General features: G+C 32.4%; 5 protein-coding genes across 9 annotated transcripts; 3 read left to right on the forward strand and 2 right to left on the reverse strand.

Moving 5' to 3' along the window:
- Positions 1-260: 260 nt before the first annotated feature.
- Positions 261-4,925, reverse strand: LOC103571799 (sterol regulatory element-binding protein 1). The gene is made up of 7 exons (XM_008550093.3): positions 4,681-4,925; positions 3,732-4,352; positions 3,125-3,356; positions 1,719-3,040; positions 1,354-1,658; positions 923-1,078; positions 261-848 (listed from the first exon to the last, which is right to left on the reverse strand). Exons 1-7 carry the CDS (start codon positions 4,781-4,783, stop codon positions 498-500), a joined length of 3,090 nt encoding a protein of 1,029 aa, XP_008548315.1. The 5' UTR covers positions 4,784-4,925; the 3' UTR covers positions 261-497.
- Positions 4,926-4,997: 72 nt separating this feature from the next.
- LOC103571800 (conserved uncharacterized protein) lies at positions 4,998-7,543 on the forward strand. Of its 4 annotated transcripts, XM_053742310.1 has the most exons (5): positions 4,998-5,084; positions 5,209-5,344; positions 6,501-6,874; positions 6,984-7,138; positions 7,321-7,543. In XM_053742310.1, exons 3-5 carry the CDS (start codon positions 6,637-6,639, stop codon positions 7,483-7,485), a joined length of 558 nt encoding a protein of 185 aa, XP_053598285.1. In that variant the 5' UTR covers positions 4,998-5,084; positions 5,209-5,344; positions 6,501-6,636; the 3' UTR covers positions 7,486-7,543. The 4 variants fall into 4 exon arrangements, with proteins under 4 accessions (XP_053598285.1, XP_053598284.1, XP_008548318.1 ...); XM_053742309.1 differs by lacking the exons at positions 4,998-5,084; positions 5,209-5,344 and adding an exon at positions 5,968-6,186 and having other exon boundaries at positions 6,329-6,874; XM_008550096.1 differs by lacking the exons at positions 4,998-5,084; positions 5,209-5,344 and adding an exon at positions 5,968-6,186.
- Positions 7,544-7,722: 179 nt separating this feature from the next.
- LOC103571801 (Bardet-Biedl syndrome 5 protein homolog) lies at positions 7,723-10,101 on the reverse strand. 2 transcript variants are annotated; one of them, XM_053742210.1, is made up of 9 exons: positions 9,911-10,101; positions 9,658-9,786; positions 9,374-9,522; positions 9,253-9,302; positions 8,685-8,812; positions 8,484-8,619; positions 8,301-8,402; positions 8,050-8,241; positions 7,723-7,957 (listed from the first exon to the last, which is right to left on the reverse strand). In XM_053742210.1, the coding sequence occupies exons 2-9, from the start codon at positions 9,696-9,698 to the stop codon at positions 7,745-7,747; spliced, it is 1,011 nt and encodes a 336-aa protein (XP_053598185.1). In that variant the 5' UTR covers positions 9,699-9,786; positions 9,911-10,101; the 3' UTR covers positions 7,723-7,744. The 2 variants fall into 2 exon arrangements, with proteins under 2 accessions (XP_053598185.1, XP_008548319.1); XM_008550097.3 differs by having other exon boundaries at positions 9,658-10,101.
- A 1,160-nt stretch (positions 10,102-11,261) lies between these two features.
- LOC103571802 (SCY1-like protein 2) lies at positions 11,262-15,173 on the forward strand. The gene is made up of 4 exons (XM_008550098.2): positions 11,262-12,168; positions 12,643-13,666; positions 13,748-14,108; positions 14,304-15,173. The coding sequence occupies exons 1-4, from the start codon at positions 11,506-11,508 to the stop codon at positions 14,818-14,820; spliced, it is 2,565 nt and encodes an 854-aa protein (XP_008548320.1). The 5' UTR covers positions 11,262-11,505; the 3' UTR covers positions 14,821-15,173.
- Positions 15,174-15,894: 721 nt separating this feature from the next.
- Positions 15,895-19,277, forward strand: LOC103571803 (xaa-Pro aminopeptidase ApepP). The gene is made up of 6 exons (XM_008550099.1): positions 15,895-16,250; positions 16,375-17,523; positions 17,941-18,267; positions 18,332-18,462; positions 18,529-18,704; positions 19,019-19,277. The coding sequence occupies exons 2-6, from the start codon at positions 16,376-16,378 to the stop codon at positions 19,139-19,141; spliced, it is 1,905 nt and encodes a 634-aa protein (XP_008548321.1). The 5' UTR covers positions 15,895-16,250; position 16,375; the 3' UTR covers positions 19,142-19,277.
- Positions 19,278-20,066: the final 789 nt, after the last annotated feature.

A 20,066-nucleotide genomic window follows, 5' to 3' on the forward strand; every position in this document is an offset into this window, starting at 1 on the left:
AGTCGGGTCTCTTCATCAAACTAATCATGTAAATACTTCTTTGAAATCATTGTAAGCAGGACAATGAGCTAAGAGATACATCACGATGTCAGACTCGTTCAAGAAGCAGCAAAGCCAGCAAGCACTTGGTGGGAAAGAGTTTTAACAATAATTTTTCGATGGAGATTATGCTGGCGTAGTGAGGCCAGTCTTAGTTGAGTCAGTAGCAAGGATAGATGACAGGGAAAATGTCTAAAATTTATAAATAAATCAAGATGAACTTAAAAAAATAATATCATTCATTTTAATAACTTTATACATTTAAAAATTTACAAAAAAAAATTTACATATATGATTGCAAAGAAAAAAAATATTTAACATTTGATAAATAAAATCTACATAATTTACATAAGTAAAAATGATATTGATGTGGTATTGTCATCTAGAAACAATTATAAATTTAACATTAAAGCGACAGGTGTTTTATTTACAGCGCAATGTAACCATGGAAATAATTTTCAGTTCGCAGAAATAGCCGGGCCAAGTTGACGCATGAGCTCATAGCACTCTTGTAGTTTTTTACGATCTCCGATTCTCTCAAGAGTTTTAGCAGCTTCAGCGAGCATTCCCGCGCGTTCACCAGGAGACGCCAGTAAGAGAACAGGAAGATGCCGACAAGCAAGACAAAGTGCTGCGGCATGCTCGCGTTCATTGCCATTTTCCTGAGAACGATCTTTCCCACAAATAATTGACGAGCGCGAGTTCCGGTGATGCAAACTGCGGTCAAGAAGTAATTGAGTTTTTACAGGAGTCGCTCCTGCCATTATTCGCACCGTCGCTTCGTACAAAAATATCCTGGGTAACACGGACTGCAATAAAATGTTAAATTGTCAATAAATAATCATGTAATTTATAGTTAACACAATAAATTATCGATAATTACCGGAATATATTGACTTAGTTGTCTCAGACGCGCTAAATCACCTTGGAAACTAGCAAGGAACGTGCTGACAGCTGTCTGACCTGTTTCTCCACCCAGTTCTTGCCACAAAACTGTTCTTAATTCCAGTAACCAGTCGCAGAGCCACAATTGCACCAACTAAAAAATACATAAATAATTAATAAAAAGTAAGACAATATTTGTTCGAAGATAATTGAATTATAATTAAATAAATACGTAGCAACAATTGTTGCAAAGCCCCATCACGAGTGTTGCACTGCAGAAGTATTGCACTTTTATCAATTATGCAATGCAACTACAATGCACACACGTAAAAGGTATCATTTGTTATTTGAGCTGATGCCAAATGTCTGTTTCCAAGGTAACTTTTAAATTATCAATGCTGTCATTGATATCAAGTGCAATAAACGCACCTGCACATTGTGAGAAGACTGTTGTTTGCAATGATAATAAACCATTGAATGCTGTAGATATTTTCCTGCTTGATCAACAAGACGAATAGAAGATCTAGTGGGTCGTTTAGCGGCTTGAAGGACGCAGAGTACCGCGTAAGGCAGTGGACTGCCGTTGGATGTCGCATCGTTTTCATTGTAATTTTTTTCATATGGAAATTTACTCTCGAGAATTGTCCAAGCTGATGAATCCTCGTTACCCAATCTCCAATTAGCTGCTGCGCAAAATACTGCGCCCCACCATAATCCAATGGGATCTTCACGCTCTGAAAATTTTGAATTAAATTATCAGATTATTAATTTATATTGTAGACAAGTGGATTTACCTTGTGCGTTAACGCTCTGGCTGCTTGGAAATCCAGTTTCGACATCAGCAGAGGCTACGATATTTTCAGCAAGATTTAATATTGTCGATGCATGAGAGTCTCCAGCGGTCCCGGTCAAAAGTTTCAGACACTGGCCAATCAAATATTCACGATAAGCCCGGGCGGTAAATGACAGAGGGTCTGTTTTTATACTCTGCGATGTAAATTCACTAACTGGACAGTCTCCGTACTGCCACTTGTGTGAGGTAAAAAATTTAGCGCCTTCATTGGTGGTGATCCACTTGAATTTAGACGGTACAACACAAGTTACAAGAACAGATCTTGCTTTATTGAGATAATATTTATGAATCAATGAAAATATCGATTGTTTGAAAGAGAGCGCAGCGTTGGTATAAATTTCCGCAAGTGATACTTTGGGAATACAATCACCGGCTGCTTCGGCATAATTAACAGCAGACAGAGCCAAAAAAAGTGTTGCGTTATTAGATCCTTCTGATAAACGGAGGCAAAGAATTCTCTGATAGACCATCGCTAACTCCATTGTTGATATTTCGGTTTGCTGGCGTTCAGAACTTTGTGACAACCATTTACCCGCGTACAATATCCACTTGCCAATCCAGAGTCTGTAAAGAACTTGACGGATTATTTGCCATAAAGTCGTCAGGCCAATTTCCATTCTGGAACTTGGTAAAGTCCGATTGAAGTAACCGAGACACCGACGTAGATCCGAGTACGCTTTTTCGTTGTCATTAATTGACATGTTGAATTCAGCTTGATGTCGCCAACGGCGCAGCTCTAAAAACGTCTTACTTTCCGTTGGAATAACAGGATCTCCATGAAGAAGCAGTCGATAGAGACCACCAACTAATAACAGCGCGTTGATAAACCACAAGATAATACTATTCCATATTACTGAACTAGGTTCGTTCTGATCTTCGAGCGTTAGAATTGTCCTGCTATCGAATTTTGTTTCAGTATTGTCATTATTGAATCTCCCGACGTTATTAATTGCGATTTTAAGAGGATTGAAGGCAACGAAAATGAGAAGAAAAGCGCAGAGAGTAAGACGAGTATGATCACCGAGTCCATTGACGGAATGCTGAGATGGTTTTTGTTGAAAACTGTCTGGTTCTTCTTTGATAGACAATGGCGAGGCTGGTGAAAGGGGAGCTGGCGCGGGAGACAGCGAAGGTTCGCTTGAATCTGAACGTGGTGGTGTGAGTTCCCCGCAAGACAATAGATCCCGTAGATTTTGTCGCTGAGCAGCCATTTTCATTGCCATATTTTCAGCCTTGAGTTTAGCATTTGTGTTTTGTAAAAACCTAAGACATTTGTGTATTAATTAATGTGATAAAGACATTACTCAAATTATTATTCAAATTATTCTAATTGAAACAAATAGATACCTGATGTAATCAATTGTTTTACGTAATATTGCTGACTTGTTGAGTTTTGCGTCAACGCCGACAGTTATATTTTTTAATTCAATTATCTTGTCATTTATTGACGTTCTATATCGACGTTCAATAGCATTATGCGCACTTCTCTTGACCTCTCTTACTTTAGGAACACCAACCGCTGGTGCAGCGTTCATACGATTTATCTGAACTTTATCAGTGTCTAAAACTACTGGTATACCTTTCAAAAGATAAACGTAAAAAATTATTATAATTAGTGTCTCTATAGCCAGTCGAAACAAGCGAATTTCAGTCCAATGCCGCGAATATTAGCAAGCGTAAATTGTGAATGCCCAGTCACAAACTTGTTTCACCCCTTGGAAAAAAAAAAACAATTCAATAGTTGACACCATTGGTCGAAAATTAACTTGTTTCTGGCTGCTGACACAGAAACTTTAAGTTCCAATGCAGGTAATCATGAAAAATCTAGTGTGTAAAAAAATGAAACAGGATTTCATTGCGGGTGGTCAGCCTTCACCCTGGTCTGAAATCGTCTAATTCCTCGTCATACAGTATACTATTGAATATAAATTAATAAATGAGTTTATAAATTTACCAGTTGCTAGAACGGTTCCATTGGCTGTATTAACAAAAGTATGAATTTGATGAGGTACGGGAGTTGAGGTGACAGCTTGTGAACCTCTTGGATATACAACAGCTTCTGATTTTATCAACTTCGCTGGTAATAATAATTGTCGCTGATTTGTATTTACAGGAGCCAGAGTAACGACTGGTGATTTTAGTGTGAAATTAACGTTCTGAGGAAGTGTATACTGAGACGCAAAAACAGTTGGTGCTGATGCTGGATGGGTTGCTAATTTCTTCGGTTGATTTGGTACTTGTCCATCAGGAACACTTGCTTGTCTTTTCTGTTGTTTTTGTTGTTGTTGCTGCTGAGGTTGAGGTTGCGCAAGTGGTTGTGGCGGAGATGGTGGTTGTTGTTGTTGTTGTTGTTGTTGAGGAAGTTGTGTAGAATTAGGAGCCATAACAACAAGATTTGGCTCAACTAATTTACTCAGTAAATTCGGATCTTTCAATTCATTGTCGATATTCATGTCAAGAAAATTAAACTGGTCATTTTCCATAGCGATCGGCTCGCTGAGGTCTGATAGAAACGTTTCGTCACCAAAGAGATGTTCATTTTTCATCAGTTCGCTTTCACAATTTTTCAAAAGATCTAGAGAATTTTTAAAATTTATTTTAGCATTCGAATTTAAAAATAATTTCAAAGTTATAATTTAATTTGAATAATTTTTTTTTTTAATTTAAAATTATTTTTCATTAAGAAAATTTAATTATAATTAAGTACTGACATGACAGTCATACTTGTTATTTATAATTAAATTTAAATAATTTTTGAATGAATTAAGAAAAAGATTAAATAAGCATTTGAAAAATTTAATAAAAGTTCATTGAGGGAATTGAAATAAATAAAGAAAGTTGACACTTGTAAAAAAAAAATAATAATAATAATAAATATGTCACTATTTTGCAATACTACGTACCATCGAAACCAGTGACATCATTTAAATTAAAACTGTCGCCGGCTGGGAAATTTGGAAATTCTGTATCTTGAATAGAAGACCAACCTCCCCCTGAATCCACCATTCTTAATTATTGTCCGAGTGATTAGTTTTCCAAGTTTTTGTTTTCACAACAAATATTATTTAATCACACTTATATATTTAGTTAAATTAAATAATTTCGCGTAAACATACATACGTGCGAATTATCAAACGCAGTGGGTAATACTAATAATAAAAAAAAAAAAATTACAAATGATCACCCGACTTGTATGTCAGCCAATCATCGCGACCACGAGGATCAGACGATATTGCGTCACAACGTGGAAAAAGTAGAAGTAGAAATAAGAGTTTTAGCGCACTCTGCAATTAAATTTTCAAGCGCGGTAAAATTTGAATTATTTTACTTTTACTGCGGCGTAAATTAACATCTAACCCATGAATTTTTAATTTTCTAAATAATTAAATTTTTAAATGTTCATTTAAAATTCAAAAAATTTTATTTTACAGGTCAGTCATTTTGAAACTTCAATATAAGTTTTAATTAGAAATAATTAGTAACTTATACTTAATATTTTATTTCATACAAAATTATGGAAAAATTATGGTAGTAATTGAATAATAATAAACAAAATTGTACATTACAGTAAGTGATTATTTTTATTAAGTTTTTTTTGTACTACATTATTAATAGTAAATTAAAAAATAAATTATATTTTCAATTATTAAAACTTTCTTACGATGTTTAATAATTTGAATAATAATATATTGTTAGACTTTCTATTTTTATCGTATAAAATTATACTTATCAACTTAGTTTAACATTTTTTATAACAATTGAGTATAAACGTAGTCCTTTTTTTTCTTTTTTGATATTTACATGGTCAAAAATAGTTTTGGCAACTTTGAGCTCTAGATAAAAGTTTTATAAAATTTTATAGTGGTAATATTTGCGGTTCTAGTTGTAGGGTTGTATTATATTGTATAAAATTGTAAACAGTTTCATAAAAATTTCATCAAAATGTATGAAATTTCATAAAATTAGTCTTTTACGAAATTCTATGAAAATTATCTCATGGTTTCTGATAAAATTTTATACGTGTTTGAATTATTTCAAATTAGGTTTCTTAATCAGGGTAAATTTTAATTAATTTATTCTTAAATTATTTTATGTATTTATATTGCAATGAATTCCTAAGGATTTATTAAGAGAAAATTTGGATTCTAATCGTTTCAAATGCTTTGATTATCACTCGGAATTCATTTCTTTATACGTGGAATTAGTTTGTAATATTATTCATATTATCAAAACCTATATATTAAGATAAATTATAAAATACATTAACTTGTACTTACGCTCTACTTAGTACATATTAGCTTTTTCACGACAATTATTTAATGAATGGCTACTCGAAATAATTGTTACTGAAAAGTGTAGCCTCGAGTTTCTTTGATGCGGTCAGTAGTCAAACTTCTGCCATCATAGCGGTAAGAGACACTTAAAATTATATTATAAAAAAATTCATTATGTACAAAACACAAGTGATAATTACTCTAACATATTATTTCCTATCGATTTCTTTAAAAAATTCTGTTGTGAGTGAATGGATTGAGCTTCCCCAATTTTCAGACAAAATAAAAGTTTATCGGACATCTTCCACTAAATTCAATGAAAAAAAAGTCAGCAACCGACCGAATATTTTTAAAGATCCACATTTGAATATAGCAAACTATTCAAATTGTAATTCTGATGAAATTTATACTGACGTTCTTTTGAACTCATCTGCTTCAACTGCTTTTAGCCAATCAAACGATACTCATGATTACAAGTACAATAACGATTTGAAAACAACTATAGAAAGTTTTATCGAAGATGAAACTTACAAAATTAGTGAAAATAAAACAAACAAATTTAAAAACGAAGCCGGTTACTCAACTATGGAGTCATACACTACCACAAAATCTTCGATTCTCAAAATTACTGAGGATAATCCCAAACCAAACAGACACCAGCAGTCAACTATTGATTCTCTTTTAAATTATATTCCAATAAATCAACTGAACCGAGTTCATAAAATTTTGTTAGAGAACCGAGGAAAGGGTTTCGAAGAAAAGTTGAGATTTTTGAAATCATTTGAAAAGAAATTATTGAAAATAATAAGTTCAGTCATTCCAGGTAAATTTTAAAATTATATATCACTTTGGCCGAAAATAAATGAAATATTGCGAGTAATTGATGAAAAGTCTTTTTTATTAATTATTGTGCATGTTATGAATTATTTTAGAAATAACTTTTCGTACTGCTGTTATTCCCGCTCGAAAAAAACGTGGCTCAAGCTGGGATGATCATGACACTCACATAGGATTCCCTTCTCTCGAAGGCGCTCTTTTAGCTATTTCATTTTTGACGTTTGCAATTTATTTGATTCGATTGATAATGGTAAGCTATCATGACACTTGACTAATACAGTACGTCTATTTAAAAGTTTCTATAGAATCCATTCAAAAACCCCATTGAATCCAAAATGCTCGTATTAGTTTCCATGCGGTTTTTGACCCGTTCTATGGGAACTTTTGGAGAGACAAATGTGATTATTAATTTGACCTTTAATTATTTCGCAGATGCTATTGAAAAATCTCGGTAGTAATGCTACTACTCCTAACACAATATTGGTAAACAGGAATAAAAGATTTGCAACGAAATTAATTGAAGAAAGAATATTAACAGAGGAAGCAATAAGAATCCATAATTACCTACATGAATTTGATGTCAATATGAAGGAGTGAAAAATTGTTCATTCAACGTTGTTTGTTTTACTGAAAATAAAAAATAAGTTGAAGACTAGCACTAGACTACATTTATGTAATTTCAATTTCTTTGAGCTCTTTCTAGAATCATTTTCGAAAAACCTCTTATTGAAGTAAATTGAACTTCTTACTGCAAACTGGGTATCATTACGGTTTTTCGAAAGAAAAAACTATTCCTGAGGCAAGAGTTTATGAAAATAATTGAACATGTACTGATTACTGTTTTGAAAAGATTTTATTATGTATTGCCAGGTATCAATTCCCATAAACTTTGTAAAGAAATTCCCGGTCGAGGTTCTTCAGCTGCTAGTCCTAAATATGAATCAACTTGAGGTTGACGTTGTTTTAATCCATCTTCAGCAAAATATAAACCAAATACATTTGAAATTTCATCAGTAGTATCTTGTATTTCGTTTGTTCGTGGCTCATTTACTTCTGGTTCAATTACGCCCTAAAAAATTTTGAAAAGAATAACAACGATACTGGTAAACTTGAATTAGTACTTGAACAATATTTGATATTTTATTTCATATTTATTATTACCTGGTATTCAAAAGTATAGTCAACACCATATATTGGATTTTTATCATATGCTGCCTTAAGAGTTTGAATTTCTTTGTGAAGAATGTGTAATTTTTGAATTGGATCGACCCGGAATCCTAAGACGTAACCATTACTTGACTTCGTACTTATTATTACCAGCGTTGGTCCAAATTTAGATGACTTTATAGATGCCTGAAGTTTGATAAATTTAATTAAATATATTGTTCGAAACAATGCTCGGATTTTCTTACATTTTCCATTGCTAAATAAGGCAGTGATACATTAAACTGAGGATTCATATCTGCAAACCAAACTATTCGGATGTTTGTTATCACAAATGTTCCAACGTTGCCCTAAAATAAATTGTTTTTCTATACAAATGTTATTTTATTGAAAGTATAAGTATTTATCAAACACTTTTATGAATTGCATACTTGTTCTGTTGATAAATTCCAAACTCCCAGAGTTGTACTGCTTATGATTTCTGACGGTAATGTAATAAGTGCTTTGTTTTGTACAAAGGCACCTCGTAATTTTATTTCGCGATAAGCTTTTGTAGACATGTATGCTCTGAAGTTTATAAAAAATAATTTTATAATACCATTCAATTTTCAAAAGAGTGTATCAAAGAATACCTGAAAACTCCTGTAACTGATGTATAGTGTCTGAAGTTTTTAGTGTTTAAATTAGTAAAAATAAATTCATATTTGCAGTTTTTGAAAGATGTTAGTATATGCAAAGCTTGTGTTGTCGTTCCTTGGATCTAAAATTTTTAAAAAATGTTAATAAAAATTCAAATATAATTCTCTTTAGACACAAATTGAAGTGGCCAGGAAGAAAAAATTAATTATTTAATGTAATTAGACCGAGGTCTGTCTCCTTTTTACAGGAGGCCGTTTCTGCGCCCTTTTGAACATACATGTGTCCTCAAGAAAACACGTAGATTTGAGCAGAACTAAATGTAAGAAATGTATTTCAAGCTGTAAGATGGACAGCGGAGTTGCCTGAAGTCTACTGAGATATTTAGCCATGCATGATTTTTCATTCCGCTTCAAAGATGCCGTGAATGATGATGCGTTTACATGAATCATGCGTGATTGAATATGAAAGTATGATTAGACATGAATTGGGCTTGACCACGCATGATCATAAAACAATTAAAAATTAAAACATCTTACTCGTCTATTAGTTTATCATATTTACCACACTTATCATTTTAGTTGATACGTTAACTATTGTATCGTAGCCAATACCTGAATGAAAATAATTTTTAATTAAAGATTTCATATTATATATTTTTTATATACTTTTTTTAATAACTTACTTAAATTAATTCTAGGCAACATTAGTGAATGCCATATAATTCGCAGATTGGTTACCATTAGCCGACCTTGATCGCCAGCATTTCCTTTCGTGTCTTCAATCATATCTAGTTTATCAATTAAACTTTCTCCATCCCGTATTTGCAAATCCCTTGAATGAAAATAATATCAATGAGATTAGATTTTAAAATCATAGAAAACTCTTTTTTAAAATTCGAAAATTTCTAAAAAAAATAGAAGTTAAAACAAAAATAACTAAAATCCTGTCTTAGCTGCATGTACTTACATCAATGACACATCAAACCGAACCTCATGATCTTGCCACATTTTTTATGTTAGCTACAGATTCGTCGAATTCAAACTGATCTTCTTAAACAGAAAATTATACCAAAGTTCCATGAATACAAATGTTGAACTAATCGATTTCGTGACCATGGTTACCAAGAAACACCACAAATAAAAATTACAAGCATAAGTACACTGATAGAAGGATTTGTTTAGGAGTAATAAATTGATTTATTAAATTTTTCTCAACTGACTTTTTTGGATTTAACAAATATTTATTAATTATTAACAATATTTATTATAATGAAATAAGTAACTTCTTTATTATTAAGAAATATTTTTAATGCTAACAAAGCCTTATTAACATAAAAGAAATATTTGTTAGCACCAAACAAGGCTTGTTAATATTTAATAAATATTTCTTAGACGAATTTGTCGGTAGAGGGCTACACACGAGCCTGTAGTGGTGTACAAGTATTAAAAAAGCTATATGTGTGTGTCGTTGCGACGTCATATTGTTTACTCCGTTCTAGCTTGCATTGTTGGTTAAACGTAACCTACAACTGAAGCACTCATATACTTAAATAATATTTATATCAGAAGTTTTTTGTAAATTGTCATCCATATTATAACTATGAAAATATGGAAGCCTTGTTAATTTTATTCAGTACAATTTTAATCAAATATAAAACCATTAAAAACACATGTACTATCAAACGGATTTTATGTTATTTCTCAGCGTAGTTTAATATAAGAAATTTTAATTTGTTTATTCTAGTTATAGTGTTAATTACTATGAAATTGTATTTTGAAATTAAAAGAACAGAAAATTTTATACGATGGTTGTTTTAGTTATTTTTGTTTATAAATACAAATATTAATGAATGTGTGTAGCTGCATGCAAAAACATATATAGATATATATTCTTGAACTGTGTGATTTTATGAATTAAATTTTAATAAATAAGTTAATAGATAATTTCTTAAATATAAAAAAAAAATTTGTTCAAATAATAAAAAATATATTAAATATAAAATATTTATTTATTAATTATTAAAAAGTGATTCATTAAATGTTAAAAAGTGATTTATTAAATACTAATAAATCATTTTTTAAATGGAAAGAAATCGTTTATTAAATATTAACAAATCGTTTATTAGATGCTAAGAAATATTTATTAAATACAAAAAAATGATGTTTAAGAAATGATTTGTTAAATATTAATAAATATTTCTTAAATAAAGCTCCGTTAAGAAATAATTTGTTAAATATTAACAAATCTTTTTTAATACTAAGAAATCCTTCTATCAGTGTATAACATATATTCCTATAAAAACATATATATAATATTTCAATTAATTATTCGTCTTTTTTTAAATTTTACTCACTAATTTTTCATATATTTTTTTACTTACGGGATTTGATTTTTTCTCTCATTAAAATTCAAATTTGAATTATGGCGGGAAATTTAAATGCCTGATTTTTGCAATCTGTCTTATCAGAATGGGTTAAAAAGAAATCTTCTAAGCCGATGATTTATACAGTCGGTACCCATTTTATCGAGACCGCACCTTTTACCTTTTATTTTTTTTTAGTCAACCTGACATTATACCCATTCAAGGCTCCATCGTGTCCGTGGTCAAAGTATCCATAATAAAATATTTTTCGATATTTTTACTCACTGACAGAACAAGTGTATTATAAATTTTAGTAAATTTAAAATTTTGAAACATATTTGTTGCAAATTAATAAATGGTCTCTACTTTTACGCTCTTTGTCAAAATATTAAAATACAAATAATTCAGTTCTGAAACAAAATAAAAAATTTATCGAATTTTCTTTTTTTAACATGGATGTGTTAAATAAATTAAGAAACACAGTGAGTAATACAATAAGTAACACAGTTAATAGCACAGCTTATGGACTCTCCCAGCTGTCAAATGTCTTACCAGGTAATCCAGTGACACGAGAATTTGAAGTGACAGCTCAAATTGCCAGTGCGGGTCCCGGTTTGCTGTGGAAAATTTACAGCGGGTATAAAAAGTCTACAAAACAAGCAGCCGCGATATTTGTCTTTGAAAAGAGATTATTAGACAGATGTTCAAGTAAACAAGAACGTGAGGTAATTCTGGAAGCTCTAAAACGTGGCGTTACTCAATTAACCAAACTGAGACACCCGCAAATACTGACAGTTCAACATCCACTTGAAGAATCTCGTGATAGTCTTGCTTTTGCTACTGAACCAGTCTTTGCTAGCTTGGCAAATGTTATAGGGAATATTGAAAATATTTCACAAATAAGTTCAAAAGATTTGAAAGACTACAAACTACTGGACGTGGAAATAAAGTATGGTCTACTTCAACTTGGAGAAGGACTTGCGTTTTTGCACAGTGATGTCAAACTGTTGCACAGGAATTTATGTCCAGAGTCAGTTGTCATTAATAAAAATGGTGCTTGGAAGATATTTGGATTTGATTTTTGCGCTTTAAATCAAAGTCCCAATGATAAAGAGGTATTATTTTTATTTGAATTCCCGCAAAAAGAATTTTTAAAAATGTTTAATTTAAATGAGTGTCAATGTCACTGACAAGTGGGAATTTTTTAAATTTTTAAATAAATAAAATTCAAAAATGTGCATTTAGATAAATGAAAAATCAGTACGCGCATTTTTTGAAATTTTATTTATTTATTTTTTCATACCTGCTACATTCACACTCATTTAAATGATATTCAATATGATACTGAAGTTAGTTGACATCTAATTATTTTTTAACTTTTTTCCGAAATGATAAATTATAAAAAAAAAATATTTTCAAAAATTGCATCGATAGTTTTTTAAATTTTCTACATGTGCATATTTTTAGTTTTTTATTCTAGTTAATGATTTGTTGAAAAAAAAATTCGAAAATTGTTAATTGTCTGCTAACCCGGATCATTATCCAACGATTCTATTATGTCTGAGAAATAATTAACTGATACTTTGCAGCCTTCTTGGTCTTATATTGAATACGATCCCAACGTATCATCGATTGGTCAAGCTCATTTGGACTACCAAGCGCCAGAAAGCATTGTAGCAGGTAGTTGTGGCCCTCCGAGTGATATATTTGCACTAGGACTATTCATCTATACACTGTATTCACCCGGGAATCGGGCATTCAATGAATGCCACGGCGATATATCAAAGTGCCGAAGATTCTTCGCGGACTACAAAACATCAGCAGCCTCGAAGTTGACTTTGATTCCCGAGAATCTTCGAGAAACTGTCAAGTTAATGTTGAGTAGTAATCCGGAGCTGAGACCCGATGCTCATCAGTTTATCAAAATTGAATACTTCAATGACATCGGAGTCAAGACATTAAATTATCTCGAGAAACTATTTCAATGGGACAACCTCCAGAAGTCACAGTTTTATAAAGGGCTTCCCCAAGTGATGAAACAACTGCCCCATCGAGTTGTTTTACACCGAGTTCTCCCATGTCTCTACAAAGAATTCGTCAATGCTCCGATGATTCCTTTTGTGTTACCAAATATTTTACAAGTCTTAGAAGAATGTACCGTTGATGAATTTACGGAACACATTCTTCCAAACATAAAACCCGTTCTCGCTATGGAGGATCCACCTCAAATTAGTCTGGTAATTATTCAGCGCATTGATATTCTTCTTAAACTCTGCTCAGCCAGTGTAATAAAGTCAGATATTGTGCCGATGCTGACTCGGGCACTAGACTCACCTATGGAGCAGCTTCAAGAACTTTGTCTTGCTGCATTACCCTCGATAGCGACGTTGATTGACGGTCCGACTATGAAGAATGTCATCCTTCCGAGAATTAAAAAAATTTGTTTGAAAGGACCAGGTCACAGTACGAGTTTAAGCTTACGTGTTAATTGCTTGCTGTGTCTTGCGAAGATGTTGGAACACTTGGATCGATGGCTTGTACTGGATCAGATACTACCATTCCTTCAAGAAATTCCTCATTCTGGCGAACCTGCTGTTCTTATGGCATTGATAGGTAGTTATGATAAGATAAAAATTGCATTAATTGTCACAGATTCAGTATAAATTACTATATTTTATTTTATTATTTATTTAGGAATATATAAGTTGGTTTTGACTCATAGCAAATTGGGCATCAATAAAGAAATACTTGCCACCAAAGTATTGCCGTCTTTACTGCCACTTTGCATTGAACAAAGTTTGAGTCCGTCGCAGTTTGAAATTCTAGCTGCTTTGATAAACGACATGGTGAATCGTGTGACGACGGAACATCGTGAATCGCTGCGTCAGTTGGATGCAGTACGTCGCGAAGCGCAGCAACTTGATGACGCTTTGAAACAAACGGCAAATCCATCGACTGTTGATGTACTAAATGACGCTTTTCCATCCAGCAAAATGTTCCCGGTGGTGGCTCCTCTGAAAGATCAAAAAGGATTGACGTTAGAAGAAAAACACAGGTGTGTATGATCATTTTTAGGGAGATTTTTTAAAAATCTAGCTATTGTATTTGTCTCATGGTCGATTTTTCAAGGAAATGACATCTGTCATTAGTCGAGTGTCATGAAATTAAGATCTAAATCATTATGAACAAAAAATTTTTTTGTGCAATAGATGTAAGTAAATGAATATAAATTACTTTTAATTGATTTAAGGTTTTCTCAACAACAAGAATCAAATCATCGATTGCATGCGCAAAGTCCATTGACACCAAAAACACCATCACAGCCCAAGAAAATAGAACCTAAAGATCTTACGAGTACACTTTTAGAGAACAATCTTAGTCAGTTAAATTTATCAGCAACCAAACCCGTGCAGCCCAACTACACTAGTTTTACTTCGCCTTCTTGGGATACTAATATCAATCAAAACCAATGGAAAAACACAAACTCGATGCCTATGTCATTGTCAACTAAGCCTTCGAATGTACCAATCAATTGGAATCTAAATGGAATGGACACATCAATAAATTGGGGATCGCAGTCTACACCAAATCAAATTTCTCAATGGACTAGTCCTAAACCACAAACAAATAAAAATAATAGTGATTCTATTAGAATAGGCGCAATGAACTCCATGATGATGCCAACAAGTCCTGAATCATTTAATAATTTGCAGCAGAACAAACCTGCTAGTTTATCCACACAAGATATTATTGACTTTCTTAGCTAATAAAGTGTAGTAAGTTTTTTATTTTTATTATTTGTACTATATATTTGTAATATTTATAATAACTATTATTAATTTAATTAATGCTGATATTTTTTGTGATTTGCATCATTAAATAAATGTATCACTTATAAAATTGTATATAAATATTCGAAAAAAAAAAATTATTTTTTCTTTTCATTCGATCTAAGTAGATAAAGTGGTATCTAATAATTTTAAAAACAATCTATTGTCTAATTTATAATTTATGAGTATCAGACCTAATCACTTCTTATATTTGTATAGATATATTTAGTAAATATATACAAATACATGAGTGACCGAGCACTGGGTCTCTTACCTCAGATTTGAATAAAAACATTAAAAAATAATATTTTTCTTTTATTTTTAATAAAACCCGTGGGCAATTTTGTGATAAATAACTTATGGGAAGTAAAATTATCTACAAAAAAATTCCTATAGTATTTTGCAATAAGTTTGATAGTTTTAAATATATAAACTTTTGAACCAATAGTATTTTTGGAACCTACACGATGAATTATGATAGAGTATGACGAAATTCTTTGATAATTCCATGGTAAATACAAATGTAATAGATTTCTATGAAATTTACTAAAAACTATGGGGTATCAGCTATCTTATCACTACACCTCGCATTCCAGGTGTAACTATTGGATGGACAATTGTCTAAAAAGTATTAATTTTATTAATTTCCTTGATAGTCAAGCTGGAGATGACCTACTGCAACAATTTGTTGCTAAGTTGGCTTCAAAAATTGTGATTTCCATAAGGTGACAGCAGGTGGTCACCAGTTTTTTGAGAAAGTTGGTGACAAAAGTTGACATCCCATCAGTTGATGGAAAATTGCCTTCAACATTCAGGAAAGTTGACAACAACTTGTAGTCGTTACAAAGGCTAAAGTTGTCGTTAACGATTGTAACTAATTGACATCAATTTTCGATTAAGAGAGTCTGGCTATCAGAGATTGATAAAACTAAACTACTAATAGCTAACACACCGACAATTATCAGCTGAGTACACCCAGTACTTTTATTGCAAGTCACGTGATGACAACACAGCATCAATAGTAATGTCGAGTGATCGTATCAGGTGTTTTCCTTGAGTAGCATTTATATTTAGAGTACTTGACACTGACAGATACTAAAATAATTAACGTGATGCTAAATCTAAAAAAATCACGATCGTTCGTTATTTTACGCTGGCAACTGACCGCTGTGTTGATCAATTTGTAGAATATCTGTCATTTTTATAAAAAAAAAATTACCAGGCGATAAATAAAAATTGTGGAACTAATTACATTGTATTGGGGACATTGCACATCTTTCAAAAGTTTGCTTTATGATTAAAAATATATAAATAAACTGATAAGAATTTTTTGCATCATTGATACTTTCCTAAGTGACAACAACAAGGTAAGGCATAAAAAATCTTTAATTTATTTTTTATTATTTTTTTATCTATACTTTATTTAATTTAATAAATATATGTAAATATATATCAGTAAGTAATTAATTAAAACATATGTCAAACTCCAAGGATGAATATCAATATGGCAAGAACTGGAGCTACAAAATTATCAAAACTCCGCGAGCTGATGGCAGCCGTTGAGTTTGAGGGTGCGGTAAAAAAAGGAATTCAAGCCCTGATAGTTGGCTCCGAAGACGCTCATCTGTCGGAGTACATAACAGATCGTGACAAACGTCGGCAGTTCATTTCCGGTTTCCAAGGATCTCTGGGAACAGCAATTATCACTGACAAAGATGCGATGATGTGGACAGATGGACGGTATTACGCCCAAGCACAAGCAGAATTTGATCCACCGGATGCTTGGACGTTGATGAAAGAGGGCACGATTGGTACTCCAACTCAGGACGAATGGCTGGTGTCCAATCTTCCGCCAAACTCGACAGTCGGTGCTGATCCAAACTTGATGAGCTACGCGGTATGGATTCCCCTGCATAATTCCCTGAGTGCTGCTGGACATAATTTGTTGCCACTTGAAGAAAATTTGATCGACAAACTCTGGGGAGATGAACAGCCTCCAGTAATATCTAATCCAATCGTGCCGCAGCTGATAACTTTCACGGGCAAAACGGCTGGGGAAAAAATAACACAATGTCGAGAGGCAATGAAAAAAAACCGAGCTAGTGTTCTTGTAATTACGACTCTGGATGAAGTCGCTTACTTATTAAATTTACGAGGCTCGGACATACCTTACAATCCGGTATTTTTTGCGTACGTTATCATTACACTGACAGATATTCATATATTTGTTGACAAGACGAGATTGACTGCGGAAGCGGAAAAACAACTGAATGATGAAGGTGTTGAAGCTATTTACCATCCGTATGAGGATGTGAGGTCGTATTTGAAACAGCTTGCACTTAGCAATTTATTTATCACGGGTAATGGATCGGAAAATGAGAGAATTTGGATAAATAGTAATGCTAATTATGCTTTGCATACTGAGTGTGGAGATGTGCAGAGACATATTGCGATAACTCCGGTGAGATTGATGCAAGTTATTAAAAACCAAGTTGAAATTGACAACATGAAGGCGGCTCATATTAGGGACTCTGCTGCGCTGGTTAAATATTTCGCTTGGCTTGAAGATAAAGTTAAAAGTAAATGCGATCCTCCGATTACAGAAATAACTGGTGCTGATAAATTAGAACAGATTCGACGGTAAGATTTAATTATTACCCTCAATAAATTGGTCAGAAAGTTGGTGTCAATTAGTTGCGATCAGCTCCAGCCTTTGTAACTAATAGCTACAAGTTGTTGTCAACTTTCTATCACTTAATGAGATGCCAACTTTTGCCATAAATTTTCTCAGAAAATTGGTAGCCAGCTTTGATATCAGATCTAGTCAGAAAGTTGGTGTCAATTAGTTGTGATCAAGTTGATGGCAATTTTTAGTTTTTGTAACTATTAACTAAAAATTGTTGACAACTTTCTGAGAAATTTGAAGGCAACTTTTTCCACCAATTTGGTGACAAGGTGCTGCAGTAAATTGTTGCTAACTTGCTGTCAACTTAGCTACAGGGTGATCATATCAATTACTGTAAATAAATATATTTATATATTTTTTAATTTTACTAGAGAACAAAAAAATTTTGTTGGTTTGAGTTTTCCAACAATTTCGTCAGTTGGACCTCACGGTGCTGTTATTCATTACTTGCCATCACCAAAAACTGATGTACCAATTACAGACCAAGAGATTTATCTCTGTGACTCGGGTGCGCAGTATTATGATGGAACTACTGATGTGACAAGAACTTTTCATTTCGGAACTCCAACAAGCTTTCAACGAGAAGCTTTTACTCGAGTATTTAAGGGACAGACCGCTGTCGCTACGGCAGTATTTCCTATGATGATCAAGGGAAATTATTTAGACATCCTAGCACGCAAAAGCCTCTGGGATGTTGGGTAAATATATCAACTACTCTATTTTTAATTTACTTGATATTACTTATAAAGGCGTTTTTTTCAGCCTCCACTACTTGCACGGTAGTGGCCATGGAGTAGGTGCTTATCTCAACGTTCATGAATTCCCCACTGCTATTTCCTGGCGCCCTTATCCAGATGATCCTGGTTTACAACCAGGAATCTTTTTATCGAATGGTGAGGATTTTTAATTTTTGTTTAACAGTACAGTAAAGTGGATAATAATTAATTGGTTTTTTTTAGAGCCTGGATTTTATGAAGACGGAAGTTTTGGAATTCGTCTTGAAAATGTTCAATTTGTCATCAAAGCTAATACTCCTTACAACCATAGGAATTTAGATTTCTTGACTTTTGAAACAGTTACTTTTGTTCCAATTCAAACTTCTCTTCTTGACATCGATTTGCTTACCGATCAAGAGGTAAAAATTTATCTGATATCTTGATATTTTTCATTTACCCTGATAGCGAGACTTCCTAGTCAGAAAGTTGATGTCAATTGTTGCGATCAAATTGACAACAGCCTCTGTAACTGTTAATAAGTGGTTGCCAATTTCCCAGAAATGGCGGCAATTTACTTCCGCCTGTCGGTCTTTCTGGTAAAATTGAAGGCAACTCATCAACTAATGGGATGTCAACTTGCTCCAACTTTCTCAGCAAATTGACTTCTAATTGTCGTTTGCTTGGCTATCAGGGCAAATTAACGAGTACGGAATAACTTTTTTTTTTATTATAGATTGAATATTTGAATTCTTATCACGCCAAGTGTTTAGAAATACTCCGACCTTTTCTTCAAGGTGAAGATGACATTCAAGCTCGTCAATGGCTTGAAAAAGAAACACTGCCAATATCAAGATAGTATTGATACTATACTTGACATCAATAATCAATTTCATTCGATTATTCGAACCCATTTGTCGAAAAGGATACAAGTGGATGTTTATTATAATCAATATACATTATTTTTTTTTGAATAATATACTTTTCTATTCTCATATGAATTTCAAATTCTGTTATCCATTTTTTGCATTAAAAAATTTAATTAACATTACAGTTATAAAATTAACTGATTATATACAGCAATAAAAATACTTATTAAATAATTTTTATTTTTTTCGTACTTTTCAAGATACATTTCTGAATTTCAAGATTTTCTGTTCAAGATTTTTTCTCTTGAATCAAGTAAACTTTTTTTAGCAGCATAAGCCAGAGGAAATTTCTATTTTACCCCAGAAAATTGAAGTCTTTAAAAAAATTTCTTGACTCAAGAATATTTACTTTCAGTCGTAATTTTTTTTATCCGTATACGAAACTAATACTCAGACATGAGTTCAATTTCCCAAGCGCTCTTTTCCGTGTGATGAAAAATATTACCCGTGTTATCGATATACTTAAAGGCGACTATAAACAATCGATAATTTGAATACAATCATAACACTTTACCATTGAAATATTTACGTCGATACTTTTTTATCGAGCTGATAAAATTTTAAAAAATTCTCTGATTAACACATACATTGACTAAAGCTTCGACTTCTCGCTATTCAAAATTTCCAAGTTTAAATTCTTATATATTATATTTATATTACAATCTATTGATCAATTCTTCCAGGTAGAATTTAATTCGAGTCATGCGCATAAAATCCAGCCATTACACTGCGTTTTATGAATGAAACGAATGGTCCAGAAAGTGAATGAATTAGCAAAGTGAGATCTGCTTTTCAACATCCATAAGTGAAAGTTTATATAAATATGAGTATAATTAAAACGTTGTTTATTTGTAA

The sequence above is a fragment of the Microplitis demolitor genome, chromosome 10 (assembly GCF_026212275.2).
Source record: "Microplitis demolitor isolate Queensland-Clemson2020A chromosome 10, iyMicDemo2.1a, whole genome shotgun sequence".
In the NCBI taxonomy this organism is placed as follows: Eukaryota; Metazoa; Arthropoda; class Insecta; order Hymenoptera; family Braconidae; genus Microplitis; species Microplitis demolitor.

Excerpts from the sequence above, each read along its gene's own strand:
- LOC103571799 (XM_008550093.3), bottom strand. The coding sequence starts at position 4,783 with ATGGTGGATTCAGGGGGAGGTTGGTCTTCTATTCAAGATACAGAATTT. Across the intron at positions 4,353-4,680 it reads TGATGTCACTGGTTTCGATG|ATCTTTTGAAAAATTGTGAA; the intron begins GTACGTAGTATT and ends AAAATTCTCTAG. Across the intron at positions 1,079-1,353 it reads AGTCTTCTCACAATGTGCAG|TTGGTGCAATTGTGGCTCTG; the intron begins GTGCGTTTATTG and ends TGTATTTTTTAG.
- LOC103571800 (XM_008550095.1), top strand. The coding sequence starts at position 6,226 with ATGTACAAAACACAAGTGATAATTACTCTAACATATTATTTCCTATCG. Across the intron at positions 6,875-6,983 it reads AATAAGTTCAGTCATTCCAG|AAATAACTTTTCGTACTGCT; the intron begins GTAAATTTTAAA and ends GAATTATTTTAG. Across the intron at positions 7,139-7,320 it reads ATTTGATTCGATTGATAATG|ATGCTATTGAAAAATCTCGG; the intron begins GTAAGCTATCAT and ends ATTATTTCGCAG.
- LOC103571801 (XM_053742210.1), bottom strand. The coding sequence starts at position 9,698 with ATGTGGCAAGATCATGAGGTTCGGTTTGATGTGTCATTGAT. Across the intron at positions 9,523-9,657 it reads CGGTTTGATGTGTCATTGAT|GGATTTGCAAATACGGGATG; the intron begins GTAAGTACATGC and ends TTTTCATTCAAG. Across the intron at positions 8,403-8,483 it reads GGAATTTATCAACAGAACAA|GGCAACGTTGGAACATTTGT; the intron begins GTATGCAATTCA and ends AATTTATTTTAG.
- LOC103571802 (XM_008550098.2), top strand. The coding sequence starts at position 11,506 with ATGGATGTGTTAAATAAATTAAGAAACACAGTGAGTAATACAATAAGT. Across the intron at positions 13,667-13,747 it reads TGTTCTTATGGCATTGATAG|GAATATATAAGTTGGTTTTG; the intron begins GTAGTTATGATA and ends TTATTTATTTAG. Across the intron at positions 14,109-14,303 it reads ACGTTAGAAGAAAAACACAG|GTTTTCTCAACAACAAGAAT; the intron begins GTGTGTATGATC and ends AATTGATTTAAG.
- LOC103571803 (XM_008550099.1), top strand. The coding sequence starts at position 16,376 with ATGAATATCAATATGGCAAGAACTGGAGCTACAAAATTATCAAAACTC. Across the intron at positions 18,463-18,528 it reads AGGAATCTTTTTATCGAATG|AGCCTGGATTTTATGAAGAC; the intron begins GTGAGGATTTTT and ends GGTTTTTTTTAG. Across the intron at positions 18,705-19,018 it reads ATTTGCTTACCGATCAAGAG|ATTGAATATTTGAATTCTTA; the intron begins GTAAAAATTTAT and ends TTTTTATTATAG.